General features: G+C 41.3%; 1 protein-coding gene across 1 annotated transcript in view; it reads right to left on the bottom strand.

Moving 5' to 3' along the window:
- Positions 1-25,012, bottom strand: part of LOC132819996 (sodium- and chloride-dependent neutral and basic amino acid transporter B(0+)-like) — an 82,509-nt gene that overhangs the window by 16,857 nt on the left and 40,640 nt on the right. The window contains exons 9-14 of the mRNA XM_060831927.1: positions 24,454-24,590; positions 23,516-23,648; positions 20,949-21,089; positions 18,844-19,072; positions 16,951-17,076; positions 13,257-13,375 (exon numbers count right to left, since the gene is read on the bottom strand). Coding sequence (XP_060687910.1) covers positions 13,257-13,375; positions 16,951-17,076; positions 18,844-19,072; positions 20,949-21,089; positions 23,516-23,648; positions 24,454-24,590 — 885 coding nt within the window. The remainder of the gene's footprint in view (positions 1-13,256; positions 13,376-16,950; positions 17,077-18,843; positions 19,073-20,948; positions 21,090-23,515; positions 23,649-24,453; positions 24,591-25,012) is intronic.

Genomic DNA, 25,012 nt, shown 5'->3' with positions numbered 1-25,012 from the left:
CACAGAAATTCCTGGAAAAAATCAGCAGGTCTGGCAGTATCTGTGGAGAAAGAAACTAACATATTGATTCCAGTCTGGTACAACTCATCTTCAGAACTGTTCCAACACAATTCTAACTCGATGCTCAATATTCCCTCATTCATTTGTGTGTGGGATTCAATTATGTTGCTGTTCCCTCTTCTCCATTCTCACCTGAAAGTCATTTTTGAAATGGGGAGATCAGAACTTACCTGCAGTGTTCCAAATGTGATCTCACGTGATCAAATAAGTGAAGAGGTTACCTCAGAGTCCAATTGGACCTTGATCAGCTGGGCCAATGGGCTGAGGAGTGACAGATGGGGTTTAATTTAGATAAATGTGAGGTGCTGCATTTTCGAAAAGTAAGTTAGGGCAGAATTTATACACTTAATGTTAAGGTCCCGGGGAGCGTTGTTGAACAAAGTGACCTTGGGGCGCACTTTCATGCAGAAGGTGGTGTGTGTATGGAAGTTTTGGAGGCTGGTATAATTACAACATTTAAAAGGCTTTTGGATGGATATATAAATAGGAATAGTCTAGAGTGATATGGGCCCAATGCTGGCAAATAAGACTACATTTATTTAGGATATCTGATACCATGGATGAAGGATCTGTTTCTGTGCTGTACATCTCTGACTTTATGACCCTATGGGTGGCATGGTGGCTCAGTAGTTAGCACTACTGCCTCACAGCACCAGAGACCCAGGTTCAATTCCCGCCTCAGGCAACTGTCCGTGTGGAGTTTGCACATTCTCCGTGTGTCTGCGTGAGCACTCTCCGGGTGTTCTGGTTTCCTCCCACACTCCAAAAATGTGCAGGTTAGGTGAGTTGGCCATGCTAAATTGTCTGTAGTGTTAGGTGTAGGGGAATGGGTCTGGGTGGGTTGCTCTTCGGAGGGTTGGTGTGGACTTGTTGGGCCGAAGGGCCTGTTTCCACATTGTAAGTAATCTAATCTAATCTAAATACATCCTAGATTTAGACATCATGACCCCTCGTGTACATCTTAACTCTTTGCCTCCAGTTTTAACTGCCTGGGAACATTGCATTAATGGGATTTGTGAAATTACCAACTCTCCCCACTCAGTATCTGAACTACATTCCCATTCAACACAAATATCTGAATAAGGGAACATGGCTCAGGAGTAGGCCATCCTGTCCCTGGGGCTTACTCCACCATTTAATAAGGTTAAAATCACACACCAGGTTATGATCCAACAGGTTTATTTGGAAGCACTAGCTTTCTGACCGCCGCTCCTTCATCAGGTGGTTATGGAGTATAAGATCGTATGACATAGAATTCAAAGCAAACTTTTGAAAGCTAGTGCTTCCAAAAGAACCTGTTGGACTATAACCTGGTGATATGTGATTTTCAACTTTGTACATCCTAGTCCAACACTGGCACCTCCACATAATTTAATAAGGTTATCGCTGTTATGAATTGCTTTGAATATATTTGCGTCCTTCTTTCCATAATACAAGCAATACTGTATACAGACTCTCACATTATGGAACCATCAGTGCACTGTATAACTGAAGCTTAACATCTCTACTTTTGTATCCACTCAGCCTTGCAGCAAATGATAAAGTTATATTAGCTTTCCCAAATATATAGGTGAGGACTGCAAATGCTGGAGATCAAAGTTGAAGAGTGCGGTGCTGGAAAAACACAGCCAGTCAGGCAGCATCTGAGGAGCAGGAGAGTTGATGTTTTGGGCATAAGCCCTTCATCAGGAATGAGGCTTGTGGGCCAAGGGGGCTGAGAGATAAATGGGAGAGGGATGAGGCTGGGGGGGAGGATAGCTGAGAATGCACTAGGTAATATATCTCCCTCCCCACCCCTATCCATGGTCCATAAAGACCATTCCTTCTGCAACTCCCTTGTTCAGTCCATGCCCCCACCAACCCACCCTCCTATCCTGGCACCTTCCCCTGCCACCAAAAGAATTGCAAAACTCCACCCACGCCTCCCCACTTACCTCCGTCCAAGGCCCCAAAGGAGCCTTCCACATCTGTCAGAGATTTATCTGCACTTCCACACACATCATCTACTATGTCTGTTGCTCCCAATGTGGTCTCCTCTACATCGGGGAGACAGAACTCCAGTTTGCAGAACGTTTCACAGGGCATCTCCAGGACACACGCTCAAACAATCCCATTGCCCCATTGCCGAACACTTTAACTCCCCATTCACTAAGGACATGCAAGGCCTGGGCCTCCTCCACCGCCAAACCCTAACCACCCGATGCCTGGAGGAAGAATGCCTCATCTTCCACATTGGGACCCTCCAACCACATAGGATCAATGTGGATTTCACCAGTTTCCTCATTTTCCCTCCCCCCACCTTATCCCAGATGCAACTTTCCAACTGGACACCACCCTCTTGACCTGTCCTACCTGTCCATCTTCCTTCCCACCGATCTACTCCATCCTCCGCTCTGACCTATCGCCTTCACCCCCAACTTCATCTACCTATCGCATTCTCAGCTACCTTACCCCCAGCCCACTCTTTCTCTCATTTATCTGTCAGCCCTCTTGGGCCACCAGCCTCACTCCTGATGAAGGTCTCATACCCAAAACATTGATTTTCCTGCTCGTTGGATTCTGCCTGATCTGCTGTGCTTTTCCAGCAGCACACTCTTCGTTTTTCCTAAATATATTGGAGGGTTGTTTTTCAGACTGGAGGCCTGTGACCAGTGGAGTGCCACAAGGATTGCTGCTGGGTCCTCTACTTTTTGTCATTTATATAAATGATTTGGATGTGAGCGTAAGAGGTACAGTTAGTAAATTTGCAGATGACACCAAAATTGGTGGTGTAGTGGACAGCGAAGAAGGTTACCTCAGATTACAACAGGATCTTGATCAGATGGGCCAATGGGCTGAGAAGTGACAGATGGAGTTTAATTCAGATAAATGCGAGGTGCTGCATTTTGGGAAAGCAAATCTTAGGACTTATATGCTTAATGGTAGGGGCAGAGGGAGTGTTACTGAACAAAGAGACCTTGGAATGGAATCGCTGGTAGATAGGATCGTGAAGAAGGCATTTGGTATGCTTTCCTTTATTGGTTAGAGTATTGAGTACAGGAGTTAGAAGGTCATGATGCAGCTGTACAGGACATTGGTTAGACCACTGTTGAAATATTGTGTGCAATTCTAGTCTCCTTCCTATTGGAAAGATTAGATTAGATTATTTACAGTGTGGAAACAAGCCCTTCGGCCCAACAAGTCCACACCGATCCGCCGAAGCGCAACCCACTCAGACCCATTCCCCTACATTTACCCCTTCATCTAACACTATGGGCAATTTAACTTGGCCAATTCACCTAACTTGCACATTTTTGGATTGTGGGAGGAAACCGGCGCACCCGGAGGAAACCCACACAGACACGGGGAGAATGTGCAAACTCCACACAGAGAGTCACCTGAGGTGGGAATTGAACCCGGGTCTCTGGCGCTGTGAGGCAGCAGTGCTAACCACTGTGCCATCGTTGTGAAATATGAAAGGGTTCAGAAAAGATTTACAAGGATGTTGCCAGGGTTGGAGGATTTGAGCTATAGGGAGAGGTTGAACAGGCTGGGGCTGTTTTCCTTGGCACGTCGGAGGCTGAGGGGTGATCTTATAGAGGTGTACAAAATTATGAGGGGCATAGATAGGATAAATAGACAAAGTTCCCTGGGGTCAGGGAGTCCAGAACTGGAGGGCCTAGGTTTAGAGTGAGAGGGGAAAGATATAATAGAGACCTAAGGGGCAACTTTTTTCCACACAGAGGGTAGTACGTGTATGGAATGAGCTACCAGAGGAAGTGGTGGAGGCTGGTACAATTGCAACATTCAGAAGGCAATTGGATGGGTATATGAAAGGAAGGGTTTGGAGGGATATGGGCTGGGTGCTGGCAGGTTGGACTAGATTGGTTTGGGATATCTGGTCAGCATGGACAGATTGGACTAAAGGGTCTGTTTCCATGCTATACATCTCTATGACTCTATATGCTGCATCTGCACAGTAACTTTTGATTGTCACACATCTCTAATCATTTTGATATGATGTTTTATTTTTTGTTCTTCCTGCTAAAAGGGAAACACTTCATGTTTTCCTACATTATACTCCATTTGCTACATCTTTGCCCACCGACTTAAACCATCTTTCTCTTTTTATAGCCCCCTTATGTCTTCCTTGAAAATTACTTTCCAATTTTATGTCATCAGCAACTTTGGTAACTGTGTCTTCTACTGCTTCATCTATGTCATTGATGTAAATTGTAAATCATTCAAATGCCAGAATTGACCCTGAGGCACGCCACTTGTTACATCATGAGAACCTGAAAAAAAAACACATTTGTGCTGACTCTCTGTTTACTATTAGCCAGCTAATTTTCTGTCCATGTCAATATGCTAACCCCTGTACCATGAGCTCCTATGTTCTACAATAAATATTAATGTGACACTTTATCAAATGCCTCTGGAAATATAAGAAAAAGTACATCCACCATTTCCCCATTATCCAAACACTCATATTATTTCTGAAATAATTCTAACAAATTGGTGAAATATGTTCTCTCCCTTCACAAGACCGTACTGGCTCTATTTGACTACTTCAAAACCTACATTTTCATGCCACAAATTCCTTAATAATAATTGCTAACATTTTACTTATGATAGATAGTAAGTTAACTGCTCTGTATTTCTTTCTTTTTGAATAAAAGATTTATTAACCCAGTCATAGAGTCAAAAGTTGTGGTGCTGGAAAAGCACAGCTGGTCAGGCAGCATCCAAGGAGCAGGAGACAATAGACAATAGACAATAGGTGCAGGAGTAGGCCATTCAGCCCTTCGAGCCTGCACCACCATTCAATATGATCATTCCTAATCAGTATCCGCTTCCTGCCTTATCTCCATAACCCTTGATTCCACTATCTTTGAGAGCTCTATCCAACTCTTTCTTAAATGAATCCAGAGACTGGGCCTCCACTGCCCTCTTGGGTAGAGCATTCCACTCTCTGGGTGAAGAAGTTTCTCCTCATCTCTGTCCTAAATGGTCTACCCCGTATTTTTAAGCTGTGTCCTCTGGTTCGGCACTCACCCATCAGCGGAAACATGTTTCCTGCTGCCAGAGTGTCCAATCCTTTCATAATCTTATACGTCTCAATCATATCCCCTCTCAGTCTTCTAAACTCAAGGGTATACAAGCCCAGTCGCTTCAGTCTTTCAGTGTAAGGTAATCCCTCCATTCCAGGAATTGACCTTGTGAACCTACGCTGCACTCCCTCAATAGCCAGAATGTCTTTCCTCAAATTTGGCGACCAGAACTGCACACAGTACTCCAGGTATGGTCTCACCAGGGCCCTGTACAGCTGCAGAAGCATCTCTTTGCTTCTGCACTCAATCCCTCTTGTTATGAAGGCCAGCATGCTATTAGCTTTCTTCACTACCTGCTGTACCTGCATGCTTGCCTTCATTGACTGGTGTACAAGAACACCTAGATCTCTCTGTACTGCCCCTTTACCTAAATTAATTCCATTGAGGTAGTAATCTGCCTTCCTGTTCTTGCCACCAAAGTGGATAACCATACATTTATCCACATTAAACTGCATCTGCCATGCATCTGCCCACTCACCTAACTTGTCCAGGTCACCCTGTAATCTCCTAACATCCTCATCACATTTCACCCTGCCACCCAGCTTTGTATCATCAGCAAACTTGCTAATGTTATCGCTGATGCCATCTTCTATATCATTAACATATATTGTAAAAAGCTGCGGTCCCACACGGATCCTTGCGGTACCCCACTGGTCACTGCCTGCCATTCCGAAATGGAGCCGTTTATCACTACCCTTTGTTTCCTATCAGCCAACCAATTTTCAATCCAATCTAGTACTTTGCCCCCAATACCATGCGCCCTAAGTTTACTCACTAACCTCCTATGTGGAACTTTATCAAAAGCTTTCTGAAAGTCCAGGTACATTACATCTACTGGATCTCCCTTATCCAACTTCAGAGTTACATCCTCAAAAAACTCCAGAAGATTAGTCAAGCACGATTTCCCCTTCATAAATCCATGCTGACTCTGTCCAATCCTGTTACTACTATCCAGATGTGCCGTAATCTCATCCTTTATAATAGACTCCAGCATCTTTCCCACCACTGAGGTCAGACTAACTGGTCTATAATTTCCTGCTTTCTCTCTCCCACCTTTCTTAAAAAGTGGTATAACATTAGCCAGTCTCCAATCCTCAGGTACCGATCCCGAATCTATCGAATTCTGGAAAATAATCACCAACGCATCCACAATTTCCCGAGCCACCTCCTCAGTACCCTGGGATGTAGACCATCAGGCCCTGGGGACTTATCAACCTTCAGACCTAACAGTCTCTCCAACACCAAATCCTGGCAAATACAGATTCCCTTAAGTTCAGGTCCTTCGGTCACTGCTACCTCAGGGTCTTCCCCAGTCTTGTGTCTTCCCCAGTGAACACAGATCTGAAGTACCCATTTAATTCTTCTGCCATTTCTTTGTTCCCTGTAATATATTCCCCTGTTTCTGTCTTCAAGGGCCCAATTTTAGTCCTAAACATTTTTTTGCCTTGCACATACTTGAAAAAGCTTTTACTATCCTCCTTTATATTATTGGCCAGTTTACCTTCGTATCTCATTTTTCCTCTGCATATTTCCTTCTTGGTAATCCTCTGTTGTTCTTTAAAAGCTTCCCAGTCCTCTGTTTTCCCACTTATCTTTGCTATGTTATACTTTTTCTCTTTTAACTTTATATGTTTCTTAACTTCCCTCGTCAGCCATGGCCACCCATGCCTCCTCCTGGGATCTTTCTTCCTTTTAGGAATGAACTGATCCTGCAACTTCTGCATTATACACAGAAATATCTGCCATTGTTCCACCACGGTCATCCCTGCTAAGGTATTGCACCATTGAACTTTGGCCAGCTCTTCCCTCATAGCTCCATAGTTCCCTTTATTCAACAGAAGTACTGTCACTTCCAACTGTACCCTCTCCCTTTCAAATTGCAGATTGAAACTTAATGTATTATGGTCACTACTTCCCAATGGCTCCTTCACTTCGAGGTCTCTGACCAATTCTGGTTAATTACACAATACTAGATCCAGAATTGCCTTCTCCCTGGTCAGCTCCAGCACCAGCTGCTCTAAGAATCCATCTCTGAAGCACTCCATAAAGTCTCTTTCTTGAGGTCCAATACCATCCTGATTCTCCCAGTCTACCTGCATGTTAACATTCCCCATAACAACTGTAGTAACATCTTTACCACAGGTCAATTTCAGCTCCTGATTCAACTTACATCCGACATCCAGACTACTGTTTGGGGGCCTGTAGATGACTTCCAAGAGGATCGTTTTACCCTTAGTATTTCGCAGCTCTATCCACACTGACTCTACATCCCCCGCGCAAGGGACTGAATATCGTCCCTTTCCAACAAGGCCACTCCACCCTCTCTGCCCATCAGTCTGTCCTTACGATAGCACGTGTAGCCTTGAATATTATTTCCCAGGCCCTGTCCACTTGAAGCCACGTCTCAGTTATCCCCACAATATCGTATCTGTCAATTTCCAAAAGAGCCTCAAGCTCATCCATCTTATTTCTAATGCTTCGTGCGTTCATATACAGCATTTTTAATTTGTTACTGCTCTCACCCTTCCCATCAACCCCTATTCCACTCAACCTTACAGCATGATCCCTTTTTGAATTTTCTGCCTCATTGATACAGTTGTCTTTCTTGACTTCTCTTGTTCTAACTTTTCCTTCAACTCCTTTTTGTACATCCAGTTTGTCCCCTCCCCCCCGCTACTTAGTTTAAATGTAGCGGTGTTGCAGTAGAAAACCTACTGCCAGAATGCTGATCCCTAACCTGTTAAGGTGCAAACCGTCTCTCTTGTAGAATTTATGTTTGCAACAAAATGTACCCCAGTGATTCAAGAACTTAAATCCTTGCTTCCTGCACCAGTTCCCCAACCACACATTCAAGTCCATTATCTCCTTGTTTCTGGCCTCACCAGCTCGAGGAACTGGAAGCAAACCAGAGATAACCACCTTGGACGTCCTGCTTTTCAGCCTTCTTCCTCGTTCTCCAAAGTCCCGCTGTAGTATGTGCCTCCTCTTCTTCCCGACATCATTTGTGCCGACATGTACCACCACCTCTGGCTCTTCACCCTCGTCCTTGAGGATTTCCTGCACTCTGTCCGCGATGTCTTTCACCCTGGCACCAGGAAGACAACACACCATCTTTAAATCCCGTCTGCTGCCACAAAAACCCCGGTCAGTTCCTCTCACGATGGAGTCCCCTATTACCACGGCTCTATGCGATGTCCGACTCTTCCGCTCTGCCTCTGCGCCAACTTTTGATTGACAGACCTGGCCGCCTCGCGGACTGGCAGTGTCATCAGTCTCCACTGTTTCCAACAGCTTCAACTTGTTCCTGACAGGTACTTGTCCTGGGGTCTCTTGCACCTGTCTCCTCTCTGCCTTCCTCATCGTCTGCTCTCTTCTGCTCTCTTCTGGCATGATTGGTGTAATAACCTCGCTGAAGGTCTTGTCCAGAAATATCTCATTTCCTTGGATGAGCCTAAGGTCCTTGAGTTCTTTCATCAGCGCTGCAATATGCTCGGTCAATAGCTGAATGTGCACACACTTTCTGCACATGTACGAGTCAGACACACCAGAGTCGTTGACCTCGCACATCAAGCACATAGCGCACTGAACCAGCTGGGCAGTCATGTCTTCACCCTCTTCAACTGTGGCGTAATCACTTCACTCAACCTCCTTTTCAAAGACTCCTGAGCTGAAGCCTCACTCTTCGATTAAAAACTTCCTTAGACCCTTGTTTTGTAACAAGCCTGTGGACTCTTAATTTAGGTTCTTAACACACCCACTCTAATAGCAAATCACTTACCTTCCCAACCGACTTTGCGCTCTGCCTGAACTTCCGCCCAGCTCCCGCCGCTCTCTGCTGTGAAAAGAGAGAGTTGACGTTTTGAGCACAAGCTCTTCATTTCTGATTAAGGGCTTAAGCTCAAAACATCGACTCTACTGCTCCTCAGATGCTGTCTGACCAGCCGTGCTTTTCCAGCGCCAAACTTTTTGACTCTAATCTCCAGCATCTGAAGTCCTCACTTTCTCATGTCGGCCCGACCAAGTAATAATTGAAGTTTCCTTCCGTAAAGGACATTAGTGAACCAAAGGGGTGTTTCTAACAATCAACAATGGATTCATTTGAATTCATTAGACTCTTAATTCCAGAGTCTATTGAATTCAAATTATACCATCTGCCGTGGCAGGATTCAAACCTGGATTCCCAAAACGTTCCCTGGATCTCTGGATTAACAGTCTACCGATAATACCAGTAGGCCATTGTCTCCCCTAAGGCTAGGCTAATCTAAGCATGTTTGCAGACAGTGAGGGAGAAAATTCTGATGCCGATGATCATGACATGATGCTGAGTTGCAGCATCTAACATCAAGGCAACTGAGTTACCAGTCAAGAGCAACTGAAAATAACACACGTCTCTTCAAATCGGTATACAATCACCAGGTCAGAATGAGTTGTCAAACCTCCAAAACGATTTATTGATGGTTGGATTATCAATCTTCTTAATTCACATTTTTATTGTTTGTTGGTAACCTCAGTCAATGCAGAAGTTGAACCTGTGTTGTTGGTGCCCCTCTCCCCCCGCCCCCCACCCCCCTCCACCCCCATTGTAAATCAGCCATCCAGGAGAAAGTGAGGACTACAGATACTGGAAATCAGAGTCAAAACTTGTGGTGCTGGAATCATCTTCCTGTTAAAGACCTTATGGTCGAAACATCAACTCTCCTGCTCCTCAGATGCTGCCTGACCGGCTGTGCTTTTCCATCATCACTCTCTTTAAAACCAACCATCCAGCCAACTGAGCCAAAAGAAAACAGTGTGGTGGTGGTGGATAAGCAGGAATATCATAGGGGATAGTGGAGGAGCTGATCATCACAGGAGGAGACTGAAGAGAAACAGAAGGAACATCGGTGAAAAGGGAGAAGGCTAGGAGAGGTGGGGAGGGTATATAATGTAGAGGAGGAGGGTAGAGTGTGAACAAATCAAAGGAAACACTAACGGCCGCATCTTTCTCTTAACTGGCTCATACAGAGGGCTAGCAGAGAATGTGCACTATAATGGGAAGGGTTCAAGATCTCTTCCTGCACAACGCAATTATACCCAACAGAAACAGAAATTGAAGAATATGATTGCACAAGGCCTCATTTGAAGGCTTGGCAATGAAGGGAAGCTTTTGCTACAGATTAAAAGTGAATGAACAATTCCGTGTCTCAAACATAATTTCTCTCAGAGAGAAGCACTTGGGTGCACCAACAGTGACAATGGTGGTGGAGCTGGTGGGAAGCAGAGAGTATTCCACATACAGCCATGCAGGAGCATTCACAGGTACATGTATCTGGAAGTTAAGGGCATAGGGATCAGGCTGTTCTGCCACCTGCGGAATTCTAAAAGCAAAGGAATGTGGATGCTGGAAATCTGAAACAAGAACAAAATTTGCCAGAGAAACTCAGCAGGTCAGACAGCTTCTGTGGAGAGAAAGCAGAGTCAACATTTCAGGACCAGTGATCCTTCTTCAGAACTCATTGTTGCTAGGAAAAGATGGGATATACACTGAAGACAGGGATTGGGAGAACGGAGTGAACAACAGGTGGAGATGGAGCCCACACAAAGAGAGAACACTTGTTGGGCAGACAAAGGAATGGATACTGTTGAGCCTGGGCAAAAGAAAAGTTGCTTATCGGGACCATTAGTGAGTGAAAATGGGTTAGCTGCGATGAAAGGAGCCCAAGGTCATCTGGAAACTCTGGTCAGCATCCCATTTCCATTTGGGGTCCCTGCAGTTGCCAGGACTCGATATCAAGTTCAATATTTTTCGGGCCTGAGCACCTTCATCCATGTCATCCCTCCCACTGGGCCTGACCTTGTCAAAACAGTGTTGGGGCATACGTAATGGTAAATTCATTGCTTTTGGATCCAATATTCTATCATAATAACAATCTAACTGTTTGAACATAGGACAGAAAACATTTCTTCTGGTATGCACTATCACAAATTTCCATATGTACCAGTTTAGTAAATGATTCATTGTAGGAACAAAACATTGAAAATGATTTGACATAAACCACTGAAACGTGCACCGTCAAGACTACAACAATGTCTCATAAAAGTTCAGGGATATAACTTTGATATTTGTTACAATCTGGGCTACTTCAGACACAATGAGAGGTGTACCAACGCCAAATTAGACAATGGCTGTTTGGCTGCACTTACAAAAAAATTACATAAGAAAACATCATCAATATCAATCCAGATGAATATTGGTCAACAGTAAGAAAAAAGACAATGAATGATTCACAACTGAGGACATTTTGGAAAGTTATTATCAAAGTCCGGCCTGATGGGATACAAAACGTGTCAGATGTGTTCCAAGGAATTTAGCCAGACAACGATGAGCCAGGGACCCTCAAGAGGCATGCTTTTCAAACATAAACAGATGCTTGTAGCTGAAGCTCTTTAGTAAACTCTATTGCCTCATTATACCAGGGGCATATGGGCATAGGGTGAAAAAGGCCCCTGTACAGCTCACTGTGTATTGCTCAGTTCACAACAGAAAAATCGAGAAGACTGTGAGGGTGTATCAGGCATGTCAAAGTCAGCCACCACATCAACAGAAAAAAAATTTCTCTACCCTCACAAGATTCCAATATATCTTTGGTTGAAGCTTGTAACAGATTTACTTACCATCCACGGTGACAATTTTCACCAAGTCACTGAGTAATATTCCAATTTTCCAACCACCAGACATTGGAAGGATCACTCAACTACACCCATGGTAATCACCATAAGTAGAAAGTGCATTGTGTACCTGGAGAAAATATCTGAAATTGGATCATACTGCACTGATAAATATCTTATGGACCTTGGATACCTTGGATGTGTACTACATGGGGTCTAAATCATGTGACAGCCTCACCACATTATCCCAGACCCAATATTTTTGCTGAATGAAATGGTTCATACTATTCAGCCATCCGTCATGAAATGAGCAACTGGACACCATCTCCATATTGCCATGTCACACTTCATAACAATACGTCTAGGTATGGGCTTTCTATTACCAGCAACAATCACATTAAAAAGCAAGTCAGGACACATTTGCCAAGTCATGAACAGTCCAATTTCCTGTAAATATGGGATAAACATCTTGAACATTCAGGCAGAATAAAAACAGCACTCATTTGACATCTGGGTGTGGAATTATCTAGTTTGTGAGAGTGGTAAAAGGTTTGAATCATACATCCCATCCAGGGAACATGGTCACCCACAGAAGTACTCAGAAAGTGTAGTGAGCCTTAAACCCAAGGAGTCACAATATCTAATGGAACAATGAGAAAGAGGAATAGAAAATAATTTGGGGAATTGTACAACATTCTAACATTGAGCATTCTGACTGTGCACAGAACACCACCAGAGGTAAACTCAGGGAATGAAAATGTTGAACGCAACCATGAAAATAATCTCCTCTTTAACAAAAGTAAAGTCACCAAAATATCAGTGAGCCAAGAACAGTCAGTTGATAAATCTAGATCACAGGACAGAAAGAAGATCATGAGATCTGGAAGGATTATTAAATTATTGATTCATTGTACAACCACTTAAAGTCTTAAACAGTTCAATTCTTAAACTCCTAAGCACAGTGACCTATTTTTGGAGTGATAGTTCTCACAACCAGTCTGAGACATATTTATTTTCATTCATGTATGTTATAGGAATATAGTAATATCATTTTAAGAAGAACATGCTGATGAGCATATAACCTTGATATAATACATGTCACTGACAGCTATAGACTTGTTCAGTGTGCAGTACATATTGCGAAGGGAGAGCAGCTATGCTTCCCTGTAACAACTAACCGCGATAACGAATGTGTCTTCTGAGCAATTTTATGACATAATAAACTGAACCGTGGTCCTGTTTCCCAGTCCTATTGTAAGAGTGGATTATCTGAGAATAAACTCAGAATCACAGCAAGATATCAATATGACATGATCACTGCACAACATTAAACAACTGCAAAAAGAAAGGACCAGAACACTATTGCCTTCTTTATTTTTTTCATCCTGTGAATTTGATCACCTTTTACAGTTACTGAGTACATGTGAAAACAGCTGATATCACTGAAATACAACCTACCTGTGTCACACATAGAAGGCCAAGCAGATAAAATAACGAACAAACACCAGCTGTCAGAAGAAGGCGCTTTGATTGGACCAATGTAGGGAACTGGTCTTGCAGGGCTGTCATAACTGTTTCTAATGGAAGAAAATGTCAAATGAAGACATTAATTAATAACTTGCACAATGACAGGACAAAACACCACTGGACACACCAAAGGCCAGTAGCAGTGGTGAACTCTCCCTCTTTATGGTCATTTAAGCAGGCATTGGATAGGCATATGGAAGTTATTGGGCTAGTGTAGTTTAGATAGGATTTGGTCGGCGGAACATCGAGGGCCGAAGGGCCTGTACTGCGCTGTATTTTTCTATGTTCTTTTCTATGTTCCATGTAAAAGGTTTCTGCATCCATTTTCTGGCTCTGAGATATGTATTTTTCCCCCAGTTGTATTTTTCCTGTTGCTCTGATGCAGAGGAAAACTGCATCATCGTTATCCTCAAATATCACGTAGGGTGTTTCAACATGAGTGAGTTTCAACATGAGTGAGTTTCAACATGAGTGAATAAGTTTGCTGACCATCCTGCTCCCTGTAAGGTAGGTAAATAAAAATCCCCATCTCTTGAGCAGCAAGATCTGTCTCAACGAAAAGATAAATTCTAGGCATGAGAGCAAAGATAAGATATAGAACATTAACATCTGAGATTGAAAATCACCACAATAGCTATTGGGCAGAGGAACATAGAAATTAGGAGCGAGTGGACAATTCAGCCCTTCAAACCCACTGTACCATTTGTCACGTTCATGGCTGTTCTTATTGTGGTCGCAATTCCTGCCTGTTTCCCACAGCCCTTTGTCCCATTTTTCATCAAAACATATCTATTTCTTTCTTGAATTTGTTGATTGATTCTGCCTCTTCTGCACTCTGGGGCAGTGAGATCCACAGATTCACAACCCTGTCAGAGAAATAGTTTCTCCTCACCCCAGTTTTGAACCTACTTCCTCTCAGGCTATATCTATGACCTCTTGTTCAAGACTGTCCGACAAGGAGGAATATCTGTTCCACATCTACCTTATCAATCCCCTTGAGCATTTTATGTGTGTCAATCAGATCATCCCTCATTCTTCTGATCTCCACATCCTTCCTCAAGTAAAGAAACCAGAACTAGATACAATACTCCAAGTATGGTCTCAACATCATCTCATATAATTGTGACAACATTACTTTTATAAACCAGTTCTTTTGCAATAAATGCCAAGATTCCACTTGCCTTTCTTATTATATGCAGCCTCTACATACCCACTTTCTGTGATTCACACACAAGGACACCCAGATCCCTCTACACTGAGGCACTTTGAATCTGCTTCTGATTTAATTAATAATTTGCTCTTTCATTATTCTTGCCAAAATATGTAACCTTGTACCTATCCACGTTAAATTCCATCTGCCAGATTCTAGTTCATTCTCTAGCTGTGAATTTTGTTTTGTTACATTCTGTCCCTCCCGGCAGCTCATTGATATAGATTGTCAACAATTGATGTCAGAGGATTGAACCCTGTGCTACCCCAATAGTTACTGTTCGCCAGAAGGACCCATTTATCCCGCCCCTCTGCTTTCTGTCAGTCAACTAATCCTCTATCCGAACCAATACTCTACCCCAAACACCCTCCGGTCTAACCTTTTGTATCAGTCTTAATGCAGCACCTTATCAATGTCTTCTGGAGGTCTAGATATAACACATCCACTGTGTCCCCATTATCCAACTTGATAGTTACATCCTCAAAAATTCCAACAATTTTGTCAAGTTCAACTTGTCCTGTATGAAACCATGCTGCCACTGGGGAATTGAGCTTTGTTGTTCCAAGTGGTCAGTTCTCTCCCTTATTATTGACTCCAGCAACTTCCTCACGACCGAGGTCAAACTAATTGATCTACAATTTTCCATGATTTGCCTATTTCTTTTTTCAAATACAGGCTTCATATTAAAGTGTTTCTAAATCACTGGCACCTTTCCAGAATCGAGGAAATTTTGGAATGTAGTAACTAATATATCCACTATCTCTGCTGCCTTAGGGTGCAGGCCATCAGGTCCTGGGGACTAATCTGCCTTTAATCCCATCAGTTTACTTAATACCTTTTCCCTAGTAATTTCACCAAGTTCCTCTATAGTAACTGCAGATTTTGGGAAGAAATTATAATCTTCCACTGCAAAAAGACACAAAATACTGGTTTAGTGCCTCTGCCATTTCTGAGTTTCCCATAATTACCTCACCATTTCCATCCTTTAAAGGGCCACCATTTACTTTCACTACTCTCTTCCTTTTTATATACTTATAGAAGCTTTTGGTGTCAGAGCTTATGGTTTTTGCTAGTTTCCTTTTATTGATCTCCTGATTCTCCAGAGTGTCTCAAACATTTGCAGTATGATATGCCCTAGTTTTTGTCTTTATGTTATCCTCGACCTCCTTGGTAAGCCATGGATTATCTTTTACCTTTCTATAATTCCTTTTCCTCTCAGGAATATACTTTAATTAACAGGTATTTAGTAACTCATTGAGCATTTGCCACCATTTTTCAAATGTCCTGCTCCTTTAATATTTTTCCTCAGACCCCCAGGGCCAACTGCTTTCTCAGGCCTGTATAATGACTTTTGGCCAACATTAAAACTCCTGTATATGACTCTGTCTTCACTCTTGCCATCTGAATTTGAAACTATAGAAGGTTGTGATCACACCCTACAAGATGATCCTTAACTACATGATCATTTACCAATCCTTCCTCATTACACAATACCAAATGTGAAGCAGCCAGTTGGTTCCATGACACGTTGCCATCAGAAAGAATCCCTCAGACACTCTATGAATCTTCCTTCAATACTACCCTTGACAAGTTGATGAATCCAATCAATATCTATGTACAAATCACCCATAATTTCTGTTATGGCTGGCTCATAAGCCCTCATTACTGCCTCATTTATACTTAGCCCTCCTTTGGAAGTATTGTTTGAGAGTCTGTAAATTATTCCTACCAAGGGGTTTCTTCCCTTGCCTTTTATTTCCACTCAGATTGATTCAACATCTTGGTTCGTAGTGCCAATATCATTTCTTAATGCACCTTGATATCTCCATTAACCAATAAAACAGCTCCACCTCCTATTCCTACTTGCCTATCCCTTTGGAATACTCATTACCCTAGGACATTTCACTCCCAGTACTGATCTTCCTGCAACCACATTTCAATAATCTTCACCAGGTGATGTGACTGGTCTCTATTTGTGTTGTCAGCTCATCAACTTAACTCTGAATGCTGCATGCTTTCGTTAATAAGTTCTACTGGTTTGTCTTTCTCTTTTAATATTTGCTCATACACTCTCCGTTCTTACTTACTAATAACACTGAACCTCATCTCTCTCATTTACTCCAACTCACATTTTGATCTTCTATGATGCCTTCCCTCACCATCGCTGTTAGTGCAAATTGTATTGTGAAATCATTTGGATGCCGATGCAACTTTTCCCCAATTTTTATTTTGATGCAGGTGCTAATCATTTAAGACTAAGAGCTGCATTCTTCTTTCAGACAATAAGGGAACAATTGCTACAAAGAAATGTTATGCGTTTGTCCACTAACATCACCAACAGCACTTTTTTGCCCAACACTGTCATAATTTCTTCAAAAGAAATGATTTTTTTAAGTGATGCAATGCCATTTTTACCTAAACCTGCAAACTGTGTGTCAACTCCCAGAGTGAGCAGCATGAAGAAAAATGAAACAGACCATAATGGTGCCCACGGTAACTGTGCAAGGGCCTCTGGGTAGGCAATGAAGACCAAACCGAAACCTGAACAGTGAATAGAATTGAAATGACATAATGAACGTTGCTATTAACTTGTTGTTGACATTCATTTCATTTCATTTATTACAGTTGCCAATATTAGCCACCATTTGCAAAACTATTCATGTCACCAAAGTTGTGCGGATATGTGTTTACAATAAAAAACATTAGTTCTTATATATTTGTAATACTAATCACTTTCAATTCAGAAATTATAATATTTAGAAGCAGTGAACACTGAATTCAGAGTGACATTTGCAATCTAAGCAAAAAAAGAATCTCTCTAATATATTGGAGAAACTGGCATTTTAAAACAGGGAATAATGTTGGAGAGTAGGGAATGGGGAGAAATAATTGAACGGATAATTTAGAGTGTTTCTTAAATGGTTGGGGATTGTAAAGTGTAGTTGTACAAAGAGACCTCAGTCTCCTTGGTGCTAAGTCACTGAGGATTAACATGTGTGTGCAGCAAGCTATTAGGAAGCCTCATGGAATGTCATCCTTTATTGCAAGAGGATTTGAGTACAGGGATAATGAAGTCTTATTTCAGTTGTATAGCAGCTTGGTTAGGCCACACCTGGAAACTGTGCACAGTTTGGTCATTTTTCCTCAGGAAAGATGTCATTGCATAGAGGGAGTGCAAGACTTGCTCCTGGAATGGTAGAACTGTCCGATGAAGAAAGATTGGGAAAACTGGGCCTTATTCTCTAGAGTTTCGTAGAATGAGAGGCAATTGCATTGAAACTTTCAACGTAGTTAAAGAGAACAACAGAGTAGCTGCAGGTAAGATATTTCCTCTGTCTGCAGAATCTAAAACCAGCGGCCATAATTTAAAACTAAGGGGGATGCCACTGAGGGCCAAGCTGACAAGAAATTAGTTTATTCAGAGTGTTGTGAAACATTGGAATTGTCCAGCACAGAGGGCTGTGGAGGTCAAGATTTGAGTAATTTATGATTGAGATTATTATATTTCTGATTCTCAGTGGTGTACAAGGTCAGGGAATGGAATGAGTAAAAAATATTGAAATGTTTGATCCTTCATTATTACATGGAGTAGTGAGGCAAACTACTCAGACTGAGTGGCCTACCCCTGTTCCTATGTTCCTGCCTCGGTTCAGGCTGTCAAACCACTCAGTGCTCAGACTATTGGAGTAATCAGAATGAGTGAACTGTGTTTTATTGTAACTTTACCTGGTCATTAATTACTTATCACAGCATCATCAACTGATACAAGTGGCCTAGCACAGATCATTTCCATGTTTCTTGCTCTTCATATTAAACATTTTTTAAAATGTACTACTGTCAAATTGAATATTTGAGCACATAATATGATCAGTAACTAATCGTCAATAAATAAAAACTGTCTCTGATTCACCTAAAAGCACAATATTATGGAATTCATTCAAAATTTACTTCTTAAATATAAAATGTGGCTCATATGAAATGTAATTCTAAGGTAAATAGCAAATCTTACAGCGGATTATAATGTTAACTGAGTGCTTTTGAAATTGACTATTCTGTGATTCTTTCAAAAGCTCACTTTTAAGAGCTAGGGTTCAACTCCGGGCATACCATTGCATTATTCAGCTCCAATCCCTGTCCAGTATAAACCAAACATCATGGCAATGTGTCTTCAGAGCCTGGCTATCAGTTTGTATCTGAGGATTGATTATTGTGTCTGGACACTGGAATCACTGGAATGTTGGGTTGAATCACTTCAGAGAGAACATTAAAGCTGTCTGACCCTTGACAATTTTAACAGCTCTAGTTTACCTGACTGGGCAACCTCTGAAACGGGCTTATCTTGTCTGTGAGCCATGTGTCCCAGGATGAAGAAAATGCCAAATCCAGCAAACACACTCGAAGCACAATTAACAACACAGACAATGATGGTATCTCTGTAGCAGTTATTGTGGAACTTGTTGTAAGACGACAATGCTACTAAAGTGCCCCAACCCACTGAGATAGAAAAGAAAATTTGAGTCGCAGCATCTTTCCAGACCTGGTAAATACAAAATAGAATAGATGTCTGGAGGGAAATGAAACACAAACATGTACAACAGATAAACGACATTAGTGTGAAGATAATGAGAACTCATGTGGTTAATCCATGGTGAACTGAGCAAAGTAGCTCCCTCTGGTCAACAGTAACTCTTCTTAAACAGAACAGTCATCACTACAGTCGATTATTTACAGCTAAATTTCCTCTGGGATATCTGACACAGGTCTTTCTGGTACAATGAACGTTTCATTAACACAAATTACCTGTACCGTGATTGACGATTGGGGACGCTTTTCTAAAGTGCAAAAATTCAAAAAGTATGTTGGCTAGAACACGATTACATCGGCAACACTGTAAGTTGTTCCTTGTATTGCGTGATTCTTGCATAGCGCAGGGTCACACGGAACGTGACTATTGCACTCTCGAAGACGTGACTGTATACTCTTTCACCAGCCATGGTTTTCAGTGACTGACTCACTTGCAGTATTGTACTGACCATAGTTAATTCCATTCTTTTCGTGAAAGTAACAACAAAGAACACCTTTTACCATAAATAATGATCACTTTCATATTGTAATAATATCACAGTAGCTTAATATCAACAGGAACCAGTAAAATTACACTGTAATATCTCGGATTATGTAAACAATGGTTAAATGATTTAAATCAAAATCCAATTCCTGTCAGAAAAATTAAGCAATAAATAGTGTTCACCATTGTCTATTCACAAAGACTGCTGTATCTTTGGACTGAATACAAAATTCCAGCCATCATTATCCCGTATGCATGAGGACACTGTCAGCTTCACAAATGTGGTATTGCCTCGTCTGCCTATTTGCATTCACTGGGCTCCATGATGTTTCTGTCCTTATGCTGTTGACTGAATCACCTCGGAGATTTGTTTCAAGAAACATGACATTGAAATAGCCTTTTAATGACATGCCAAGCATTTACTTACTGCCAGTCACAATTTCTGGCACTTAAACTACCTACTGGAAGAATGGAATCACAGCTTGGAAGTCACCCACTCAAACTTACACTTCCTTTTCTGTCTCAGTCCTTGCATTGTTATATTCCAAGTACGATAATCTGACTGGTTCAAGATATAATCAGTTGCTTTCCAATGTTCACTCCAATGTAGATTTCAGATATAGACAATGTTCTTTCATTTCCATCTCCCACTTCCAGATACTTGCAGCACCAAATATCATTGACATAGAATGGATAAGGACAAGGCTCATCAAGAGTGGCTCTTTCTATTGCCCTGATACAGCAAAATGTGGGTCAGTATTTGCTTTGTAGGTCAATGAGGTATTTCACCTGAAACTCCTGAATCATTTCCAAGATTTCAGAAAGGAGGAGGCATGAAGGAAGAATTCTATTGCATCCCAATCCCTATCATAATTCCTCATCAATTTCGATCCTCTCGTCCATCATAGCTGATGCCCTGACCTTCTTTCCTGTTAATGGCAGGATGATATAGACCTTAAACTGACTCTTTGAATTCATCACAAGCTTTGTTAAAAATTTCCAAGAATTGAATTAAGGACTCAAAAGCAATACACTGATTTTAAATCAATGATGAAAGTGAGGACCGCAGATGCTGCAGATCAGAGCTGAAAATGTGTTGCTGGAAAAGTGCAGCAGGTCAGGCAGCATCCAAGGAGCAGGAGAATCGACGATTCGGGCATGAGCCCTTCTTCAGGAATGTCGATTCTCCTGCTCCTTGGATGCTGCCTGACCTGCTGCGCTTTCCCAGCAACACATTTTCAGTTTAAATCAATGATGACAAGCTAACAAAGTAAATGTGCTGAGGCACGAATCGATTCAACGAAAAATACTAATGAGACTCAATCATTCATATTGCTGTATTTACCTCAGCATCAGCCAGTCTGGAGAAGTCTGACTGGCTTCCGATGTAGAATTCAATTCCTTTAGAAGCTCCCTCCAGGGTAACCCCTCGGATCAGGAGTATGGTCAGAACCACGTAAGGGAATGTCGCAGTGAAATAAACCACCTGAGCATGGAGAGCACCTTGTTAGATTTTCCTGTATTACTGGTACAACAGAAGAAAATAAAACCTTGAAGCAGTACAAGGCCATGTGGCCCCACCATGCAATAAGATTCTGCCTGATCACCCTGACACTTGCCCTCTCCAGAACCTTTGACTCTCTTGTACATCAACAATTTGTCAAACTCTGCCTTGCATATATTCAATGATCTGACCTCTACTGCTTTCGGAGGAAGAGTATTTGAAAGATTAAAAATTCCACTTCATCTCTACCTCATTTGGAGAACCTTATTTTGTAACTGTGCTCCCTGTTCGAGATTCTCTGAGAAGGTCAAGCTTTCTAAGACCATTCGAAATCTTTGAAGATCATTTCTCGGTCTCCTAAATTCCTGTGAGTACAGGCTCAAACTTATATTTTCAAAAGAATTAATGCAAAGACATTCACTGAACTTTCTCCAATACAAATATACCCCCTAACTAAGGAGACCAAAACAGTAGCTGCTGTACCTTTGTAGCAAGTTTTGCCTACTTTTATACATCATTCACCTTGGAATAAAGACAATATTATCCAACCAAATGGCAAATTAAATGGATTCTCATCAATGCATCGAAGGGAACAGATGACAAACTGAAGAGGAATAGTAACATGGAAGATGTACGCAAGGATTGCGTTTTCATCTAGTTCACAGGGTTTGCATGTTGAGACTTTGTTTTGTGATACATTGTTATAATGTGCTTATTTAAACACTGCTAAACCTATAGACATGAAGATCTAAAATTTGAATTTAGGCAACAAAATATGAAGATTTTTATTACAACAAAATGGTTTCTCGATTTAAAAGAATACTATAAAATGGCCTGTGAATCATACTGCTGAACATCCTGCTGATTTGCAGAATTAACTTGCAGTTGAAAGATGAGGGCAATAGAGTTTTCATAAGATAAACACTGCTACATTAATTGACCATTTGAACAAACGTTGAACTAATACATGGCATGACAATTTACGTAAATTAGATATCCTTCTTAAAGGAAATACCATTGGATTAGCCTGTCTTCAATCATATCACCATATTACAATTGATTGGACATTTTTTTGTAGTTAAGAACCCTTTCCCAGAAAATATCATTAGATTAATTCGCTGTAAATCATATGTGATTGGTCTTTCTTGTAATTAAGACTGTACTATTTCTTTAAAAACATGTAAATAATGTGTAATTTTCAAATGTAATTGCGCAACTTTTCCCCAGAACACAGAAGCTTCAATCTCTGTGTTGCTAGATAGAATTGCATCAAGGTACCTTAACTGAATCAACTAATGACCTTTGTTTTTTGAATAAACCGCATTTGTCGATTCCTTTGACCGATCTCGAACCCTTCTTAAGGGGACACAGGTCTTCAGACATAATAACAGAAATTACACAATGAAAAGAATCAGTTAAAGGTAATTCTTACCCAAGACGCTCACCTCCTCACTGGGTAGGTACATAAAAGACACAGCAAGTTGTTCCTGACGTCAAGTTGGACCTTATGAGATTTCTCACCTGATTCTGCATTAAATCTCACCTTAGCACAGGCTGCTCATGTCACTAACAGATTCCACCCACAGTAACTGCTACACAGCTGTTACAACATATTCCTTCAACATTAATAACTACTAAAGGCACATTACACTGGAATGTCACATGTTGTGATTCTTCTAACAGCCTTAAAATTACATTTGCTCTTTGGTTTGGAACCTATCCAACAATACAACGGGGATGAAGGTCAGAGCTTTGTTAGTTAACCTCTGTTGTCCTCCAACCTATCACAGAATCTTCCTTTTACTCACCGAACCATATTCCCCATGTCCATTGTCTTAAGAAACCTCTTAAACTGCTATTTATTTCTCTCTGTCAGATGAAAGTCCATGGAAGTGAAAGATTAGATCGGTTTGTCTTGACAGGTGCTTCATAAGCTGTTGAGCATTCCCAGCATTTTATTGTTTTCACCTAATGATTGTTCCTCAGGTCTCAGTCCCATTCTCATGTCCAGACAAATCTCATTTCACTCAAATAAAACCCTGATCCTATCCTTTCCCATCACCGCCACCACACCCCCCTCCCCCACTCCCCCCCCAACCCCCAAACCTTCCTCAGCCTTCCACAGCAATTGGAAATTCACCCAGAATTCCAGTGTCAGTGAGTGAACCCTTAGAATGAGGGACACATTGCAGGGGTTTGGGGAAGTTGCTGTTCTTTCCCTCATGAGAACGTTCTTCAGATCTCCCTCAGGCCTGAAGTGTTGATGAATTATGAATCTCTCATTTTCCATAGAGACACTGTTAACATCACCTGGGAGATAAACCAGACACTTCACAAATTATTTATCGTTTCTAGCTTTACTGTTACTTTGTCACGAGTTTTAACTCTATTTATCACCAATCATTTACCTTTCCTGAAGATTTGATTCCTTTTGATAATGCTGTCCCAACTATTAGCCAGGCAAGAAGCAGACAGAAGGCTAAATACCAGATTACCTCCCCAGTCTCATCCATTGAACTGGAACGGCATAAAACTGCTTTACTACAGAAAATAAGAACAAAAACATGTAGTAAGTTAGGACACTCTTCATTACACACAGATGTTTTTAGACATAGTGCATCAATGTATTTAACAAACAGAGTTGTGTAATATCTAAATTAATTTTTGATTTATAGAAGCTTTGATTCTTGCACTCAGAAATAAATGTGAAGTTTGATATTCTGTATGACATTTTTTTCCTCGTGTGTATTGATATTTTTCAATGTAAAGCTTTGTTCAAACAAGTTGATGAGATTCCCTGCAGAGCTGATTTGATGTGAAAGAGTTTCTGACAATGTTTCACTGACTGCTTCACAATGCACTGTGAAACCTATCTGGTTTAGTCACTATGTCTTCCAATGAATTCAGCTCCTTCATCTTCCTACACATGGTATCTACCTCCAGACAGTTAATCTAAATCCAATCCCAGGACTGTGTGTTAAAGTAATAACTTATTACAATTAAAAGCAGAGAAATGAACATCAGTCACACATGATTCTAACCATTTCATGTTTAAGAATTCTGGTCATGAATATTATCCTTGAAGAGCAAGAAAACAAAGAAAAGGGTTTTGCTTTATAAATATTGTCAAAGTTACAATGCTTAGAAACCAGAGGAATATTAAATCGTAAAAGTTTCCTTTCCATGATGCCATTTTGTAACAAGTGTGCAATGTAAATAATACCTCAATCAAAATGAAACAGCTTCTCTCTCATTAAACACATATAAACAAACTAACCAACCCAAGAGGAGTTACTGGCCCAACTGTGTAGGTTAGTGGTGCAGCTATCTGCAGCAAGGTACTTACTCCCAGTATTGCTCACTCGGGCCCTGGTGAGGATTGGAGATTTCTGATCCATTTGGACAAGATCCATTGTTTTCCTGCAGCTGTGTTATATTAACGATTTCAAAATATCCATCACTCAGAGTGAGATTGCAGAGAGTCTCTGGAAAATATGTTTCAGTATTATACATCAATTTTGCATCCCATTTCAATATAACCAGGGTCACTGTTTCACTCTGACTGAATTAGTTAATCCTTTTGATTACATGGGTAAGGTTATGCATAGATCAGAACACAGAGGTACAGTCCGTGCACTCACGTTCAGCACAGTCCTGCTCTGGTGCTCAATCTGCTTAATCTCTTGTTGGATAAAAGTCTGCATAAAAGTAATTAGAAAACCAAATTAAAATGGTACTGTATCTAAAAAGTTACTTCAAAAGTATTCACTAGTAGTTATTGGAGAAGACTTTAAGGATTATAATGGGCTGGATTATCCAGGGAAGGAGAGTCTCACATACCTTGCTACACCACTCCTTGTTTTACAAAATGAATGAATGGAGCTCCACAGTTCTGAGCGGTAGAT

This window comes from Hemiscyllium ocellatum, chromosome 11, assembly GCF_020745735.1.
Source record: "Hemiscyllium ocellatum isolate sHemOce1 chromosome 11, sHemOce1.pat.X.cur, whole genome shotgun sequence".
Lineage (NCBI taxonomy): Eukaryota > Metazoa > Chordata > Chondrichthyes > Orectolobiformes > Hemiscylliidae > Hemiscyllium > Hemiscyllium ocellatum.
Note: the sequence above shows the minus strand (reverse complement) of the source record. Positions and strands in the feature narration are given on the sequence as shown.